General features: G+C 62.4%; 1 protein-coding gene across 1 annotated transcript; it reads left to right on the top strand.

Annotated features, from left to right (window-relative positions):
* The first annotated feature begins 2,702 nt into the window (after positions 1-2,702).
* TIMP2 (TIMP metallopeptidase inhibitor 2) lies at positions 2,703-4,231 on the top strand. Its single transcript, XM_017730112.1, has 4 exons — positions 2,703-2,873; positions 2,956-3,064; positions 3,405-3,529; positions 3,945-4,231. The coding sequence occupies exons 1-4, from the start codon at positions 2,718-2,720 to the stop codon at positions 4,143-4,145; spliced, it is 591 nt and encodes a 196-aa protein (XP_017585601.1). The 5' UTR covers positions 2,703-2,717; the 3' UTR covers positions 4,146-4,231.
* The last annotated feature ends 1,329 nt before the right edge of the window (positions 4,232-5,560 follow it).

Below are 5,560 nucleotides of genomic sequence, written 5' to 3'. Positions count from 1 at the left end.
GCTGGGGTGCGGCCGGCCACTGGGATGCGAGCAAGCGCCTGCCTTGCGAGGCAGGGCTGGGGTGCACCAGTCCCTCCCAGGGCGGTTTGCCATCTCCCCAGCTCTGCCGGCCTCAAGCAGGGCTGGAGTGACCGCGGGGCTGCCCTCACCAAGGGGTCAGGTGCCTGGGCTGGCAGTGCCAGGCAGGCAGCAGGCAGTGCTGGCACTGGCAGAAAGCCCCTCTGCTGCCAGCAGCCCTGGAGAAGGGAGCTTTGTTCCCTGGGCATCCAGCCCAGCAGTGGCCCCTGTGGTCTGAGGGCACTGGCGCTTCCCAGGCAGCTGCGGGTGGGTGTGGGCAGGGTGGCATGGTGGGGTTTGGGGTGGGATGGCAGAGGAAGGGGCGGCTGTTCTGCAAGTCTTGGGCCAGAAGGGGGGGCCCATGGCCAAGGGTCCTTGTGATGTCCTTCTTCCCATGGGGCACAGGCGAGCACAGTGGTGCCCTGAGGTGGGGTAGCCTTACATGGGGCCAGGGAGGACAAACCCCAACACTGGCAAGCCCAGAGAGGCAACCTGGCAGTTTTGTGGCACTGGGTGACTGTGTGTCCCCAGCTTTGCTTCTGGAGCTGCACTGTGGCCCTGGTCCACCCTGGCTGATCTGTGCCATCACTCAGCAAGGGGAAGTGGTGCAGGGTCCTGGGTCCTAGAGTGGGACCCTTCCTCATGGCACTATGGCACCTGCCGGTGCAGTGGGACTGATGCTGGTGGCAGAGGGCAGCAAGGGGACCTGCTTACCTCACAGGGTCTCTGTCCCTGCCGGGTCCAGAGTCCTCACTGTGCAGAGGCCACAGTGGCAGCCCTGGGGACCAGCACAGGAGACGTCAGCAGTGGGGGTCCCACTCTGCCAGGGGACCCTCTGCTCCCACGGAGCACCTTCTCGCTCGGCCTGCCTGGGGAAGGAGCATTTCCAGCATGTCTCTGGTCAGACTTGGTCAGCCAGTGTCAACGGTGTGCTGTGCCTGCCATGCACCCCAGGAGCCTTGGCTCAGCTTCACAGAGGGTCTGGGCTCCCTGGCTGGTGGGTGGCAAGGCCGACGGGGACATTGTCATTTGGGGAGGTCTGAATACTGGTCCTTGGGCACCCAGGGGTTTCCCCCATCCCTCGCCCAGCCTCCTCGTCCCAGGCTCTGCTCAGGGCTCCCTCCGCTGCCCTGGTTCCTGGCGGGCGTGGAGCAGCTTGGCTGCGCTGTGGGGTCTTGGCGGGGAAAGCGCAGCGCAGTCGTCCCCTCCACAAAGCTGCACTGTTCAGAACAAATCCACCCAGAATCGGGCTGCATTTTTGTCAAGTGATTCATCAGCACGTGAATGGAAAAGGCTGGAGCCCACTGAGGCAGTAACCATTCCCCGCACGGGAGCCACGGGGCCGGCACTGGTTGCACCTGGGTTACACTGGTGGCACACAGGGCTTGGCACACAGGACACGTGGGTGGCTGCAGGGGCGAGGGGTGGCCTGTGTCTGTGGTGACCCCAGCACACTGCTGACGGAGGAGCGGGCACTGTCGCCAGGCATGGCTGAGGTGCTGCCACCATCCCTGGACAGCACAGCCCTTCCCAAGGGATGGGAGCAGCTGGGAAAGCCCCCAGGGCAGCCGCTGCTTCCTCCAGCCCCGCACCAGTGAGCACTGCCGGTGACTGGGGATGGCCACTTTGGGAATCCTCTTCCCTGGTCCCTGCTCATGTTGGTGCCACTCTCAACTTTCCAGAGTAAACTCTGCTGGCACTTGCTGGTGCCCACGTGGGACCGTGCCCCCCGACCTTCAGCTTAAATAGCCTGTCCGCATGCCCCCACACCCCGCGGTATTTATAGAGCACGGTCACATTCCCTCTCCTGGCCATGCCAGGTGGGAGAGGCTCCTCTGTGCCAGGCAGTGGGGTGACCTCTGCATGTCCCCAGCTGCTCCCAGCCCAACACCTTTCAGCGGGGACATGAGCCAGGATGAACTCTGTGAGAGTGCCCAGCTCCCTGTCCCCTGCCCCACAGCGCTTGACAGGCTGGCAGAGCATGGGGGAGCCCTGCAGGGTGGGGAGCTGCCCTTCCTGTTGGATGGGGGTACCCCTGGCAGAGCAGGGAGCCCTGCCAGCCCCTGCCCTGCAGCCAGGCCCCCTCCATACTCTCAGAGTGCTGAGCAGAAGCTCTAGCTTTGGAGCTGCCATTGTCCCCTTCACCATCAGCATCCCCGGTGCTGCCTGGGAGCTTCAGTCCCTGCACTGATGGAGGGAGCTGGGCACGACTGGGGGCTGCAGGTCTCAGTGCAGGGACCCAGGCAACCTGCACAGCATGGGACTGAGCCACCCCATGTCCCAGGCGGTGAGTAAGGTTGAGCTGGCTGCCCGCCCTGCCGGCCCAGCCGCCTGCAGGTCACTGCCACGTGCTGAGCACTCACATGCCGGACTGTGTATCCTGGGAGCAGCATGACCACAGGGACCCTGCCACAGCAGAGCTGTCCCCTGGCTCACAGTGCCATAGCCTCACGAGCCCTGGGGCCAGGTGATCCTGTTGTGAACTCTCCTTGTCACCTGCCTTGAGGGTGCTGCTGCAATGCTGCTGGTCATTGTCCTGCATGTGCCAGAGCCCCATCCCTTTGGGGACAGAGGGTGACAGCCGGCTCTGTGGGCAGCCAGGTGGGCAGTGGGGTCTGCTGCGGACAGCAGTCCCCTGTGAAGGTGGGAGACCCTGTGAGATGCAGGGGCTAAGTGGGACTGGTAACCCCCACTTATCTCACTTCTCCCTTCCAGTGATCCGAGCCAAGGCTGTCTCTGCGAAAGAGGTGGATTCGGGGAACGATATATACGGGAATCCAATCAAGCGCATCCAGTATGAAATCAAGCAGATCAAGGTGACGGGGCATATCAGGTCAGGAGGCTGGGGGGATGGGGTGGCCCCTTCACCAGCCACTCACTCCTGCCTCTGCTTCCCAGATGTTCAAGGGCCCCGACCAGGACATAGAGTTCATCTACACGGCTCCATCCACTGCCGTGTGTGGCCGGCTGCTGGACACCGGCGGGAAGAAGGAGTATCTCATCGCAGGTGAGCGCTGCGGGGGAGTGCTCTCGGGGGCTGTCGCGACAGTGCTGGCCCTGATGCCTCATGTGCCCTGCAAGATGCCTGATGTGTGTGCCTGCTCCCTGGGCACATTCTCCCTTTGCCCCTCCTGCTCCTGCCATCAGTCCTCAGGGAACCCCCCGGCTGTGTCCTGGCTGTGCTCTGCAGCCCCAGGCCATGGCGGGGGCAGCTGGGGGACAAGCCTCTGCTTCCCGGAGGTCACCAGGGACAGTGAACAGTGAGGGGCTCCAGGCACCATGACTCAACGTGGGGTCCCGAGGTGCTGGGGAGACCCCCTTGAGTGGTCTGTCTGGCCTCTCCCCAGGCAAGTCAGAGGGCAATGGCAAGATGCACATCACGCTCTGTGACTTGGTGTCCACCTGGGACTCGCTGACCCCAACCCAGAAGAAGAGCCTAAACCAGCGGTACCAGATGGGCTGCGAGTGCAAGGTGAGCAACCAGGCTGCCTCCCACATGCCCCACACCCCATACCAGGGAGGGTCTGCAGCCTTCAGGCAGGGGTGGGCTCCACAGTGAGATGCTCTTCCCTGTCCTTCAAGGACGACATTGTGCAGGGACACAGCACATGGCTGGGCACAGGAAGGGCAGCCCAGCCTCTGCCTTCCTCTGGCTGGGAACCAAGGCCAGCCCTAGGACTGGCAACCAGGGGTTCTCCAGTTCCCCTGCATTGGGGTTGCATCCCCACCGTGCCCCACAGGGCAGGGTCAGCCTGGCATCACTGTCCAGAGCTGGGGGGATGGATGAAGCAGAGCTGTGCAAGACCCCCAACCCAGCTGCCCCATGCTGCTTCCCTGCATCCCAGTGCTCCCTTGGGTTGGTGGGTGACAGTCTCTGTTCTGCACAGATCTCGCGCTGCCTCTCCATCCCCTGCTTCGTCTCCTCCTCGGATGAGTGTCTCTGGACAGACTGGGCGATGGAGAAGAACAACGTGGATGGGCGGCAGGCGAAGCACTACGCCTGCATCAAGAGGAGCGACGGCTCATGCGCCTGGTACCGCGGCATGGCCCCCCCCAAGCAAGAGTTTCTCGACATCGAGGACCCCTAAGCCAAACGAGCGCATTCCAGTAGCCAGTAGAAAAAACCTGCGAGATGTTAGACTGGTCCACGCTGATATCAAATCCTGGAGACAGCATGAAAATCCGCTCGGCCGCAGGGGGCCCTGGTGGCTGCCACGTGTGTGGGGGACAGGGATGGGGACCCGCTCTGTTGCAGGCTTCTGGCAGCCCGCAGCCGCACTGGGCATCCTTCAAAATTAAATGATCCACAACTCGCTGTAGATCTACATACTCCGTAGGTCTCACTCTCTCTTCTTTTTTATGTTAAATCAAATTAAACTTTAACACAGTACAATTACTTTTAAAGGAATTAGCCCATTTAGATCGCATTAAGGTAAAATAAGGAACCCACACACCACCCACCTCCCCTTTCAGGGTGCCAGAAGGGTACCCCTCTGGGCAGGGGCTCTGGGGGGGCTTTACCATGTGGCAGAAACCCCGGCAAGGGGCTCCAGGCCTTTCACAGGGCCAGACGACTCCTGCGCAGGTGCCTTGTCCCAGAAAGCTGGAGGGGCATGTTAGCTTATCTGGGGTGACCCCTGACATGCACCCGGCACTGTTTCCCCTCTCTCCACATACTCCTCTCTCCAGTGGGCTCCGTTCTGCTGCATCCTCCTACAGATCCTTCTGCAGATGCCACCATTGGACAGGCTTGGCCTGGAACCCTTGGCAGGGCACCAGGGGCCGGAGCTCTGGCTGCATGGGCACAGGCTGTCCATCACCGCCTCGTGCAGCTCTGGGCCACACTATGGCCCTCAGCACCACTGCAGCCAGGCGAGCTCCCTTCTCTGCAGTGTTGGGAATGGAGCCTGGAACTGGCAGCAGGGCAGCTGCAGGAAAACCTGTCCCCTCCGGTGACCCCCTCACACCCCTCTGCCCTAAGTTCTCTGAGCCATCCCCATGCCACAGCGATGCTGGCGGGTGCCGCGGAGCTGCCCCACCGCGACGCCCGCGGCACCGGCACGGGCACCCATGGCTTTGGGAGCGCGCCGGGAATGCTCCCTGCAGCCCTGTGCCGGCGGCGTTTTCATGCTGTGCATCCCTGTAAGGTTTGAGATGTCGTACTGGACCAGTCTGGGCAACTTCAACATATTAAAGAGAAAAATTAAAAAGAAAGAAAAAGAAAAAACCCCCCCAACCTTTCCTCAGTCCCGACCGCGCATCCCGGGCGCTCTGTATGGCTGTACCCGTTGTGCTCCTGTCGCTGCTGCTCCTCTGTCTTTGACTTCAATATCGCCACTTGTTTTGCCGCCGGCTCTGTCGTCCCTGTGCCGTAATTTCCGTCTCTTCGTCCGGTGCTGGAGCCGCCCCGGTACCCGCAGAGGGTCCGTGCCGGGAGCTCCACGGCAAGGGGGAAGAGGGGCGGGGACCGCTGCTCCAGTTCGGCCCTGCGGCGGCTCGGCCG

Source organism: Corvus brachyrhynchos, unplaced genomic scaffold, assembly GCF_000691975.1.
Source record: "Corvus brachyrhynchos isolate BGI_N302 unplaced genomic scaffold, ASM69197v1 scaffold340, whole genome shotgun sequence".
NCBI classification, from domain to species: domain Eukaryota; kingdom Metazoa; phylum Chordata; class Aves; order Passeriformes; family Corvidae; genus Corvus; species Corvus brachyrhynchos.
This window is presented reverse-complemented; position numbering and strand designations above follow the sequence as displayed.

Bases quoted from the DNA above. Each gene is read 5' to 3' on its own strand.
- TIMP2 (XM_017730112.1), top strand. From the start codon at position 2,718: ATGCAGGGGCTAAGTGGGACTGGTAACCCCCACTTATCTCACTTCTCC. The intron at 2,874-2,955 runs GTGACGGGGCAT...TCTGCTTCCCAG, and splicing joins ATGAAATCAAGCAGATCAAG to ATGTTCAAGGGCCCCGACCA. The intron at 3,530-3,944 runs GTGAGCAACCAG...TGTTCTGCACAG, and splicing joins AGATGGGCTGCGAGTGCAAG to ATCTCGCGCTGCCTCTCCAT.